The 703-nt window shown below is 31.7% G+C and overlaps 1 protein-coding gene across 1 annotated transcript in view; it reads left to right on the forward strand.

Annotated features, from left to right (window-relative positions):
* Window positions 1-703, forward strand: part of LOC109851312 (TBC1 domain family member 15-like) — an 11,296-nt gene that overhangs the window by 6,728 nt on the left and 3,865 nt on the right. Inside the window, 1 exon segment of the mRNA XM_020421380.1 lies at window positions 1-80. Coding sequence (XP_020276969.1) covers window positions 1-80 — 80 coding nt within the window.

Raw genomic sequence — 703 nt, forward strand, 5'->3', positions numbered from 1 at the left:
ACCTTTGTTCACCAATATCAATTCTTGTTGAAAATGAAGCAGATGCTTTTTGGTGCTTTGATCGGTTAATGCGTAGAGTGGTATATTTCCCCCCGTCTTAGTTCTTTTTGGAGTTCAAAAACATCTAGTCTTATTCATTCTTTCTTTGCTTTTTAATATGCAAGCAACAACTTTTCCTGATGCTTTTGACATGATTCCTTGTTTTTTGTGACATCCAATTATCCAAATTTAGCATGGAGAGTAAGATTTCTCATATTGCAGGATATGTTACTTTTTCTGATTGATCATGTTTAATTAAAGATAATTCTAGAATTTCAGCAAAGCTAAATGCTTCTGTTTATGACCTAAGAAACAGTAATCATTTATTATCATTTGATTAACGTAGAATTTTTAATCTAAAAAGAAAATAAATTTTAGAAGATCAGAACAATCAGCATTTGTGTGCATTTGTGTTAATGATCAGTTGTCAGTCTATTGTATTCTATTTTTCTCCTGAGTTGTTTGGTGGAAGTCTTGGGATCCTGAGTTATGACCTAAAGGTTGTTCTACAACTATGGGTCTTCAGTTTTTCACTATATGGTTGAAATTGTCACGGCCTTGTATGAAATTTAAAAGAAATAGAAATACAATGAAATTGTATAGATCAAAATTCCTCTATGATTTTAGCTTTAGAATACTGAATGAACAACCCAAGTCACCCGAC

The sequence above is a fragment of the Asparagus officinalis genome, chromosome 1, assembly GCF_001876935.1.
Source record: "Asparagus officinalis chromosome 1, Aspof.V1, whole genome shotgun sequence".
Classification (NCBI taxonomy): Eukaryota; Viridiplantae; Streptophyta; class Magnoliopsida; order Asparagales; family Asparagaceae; genus Asparagus; species Asparagus officinalis.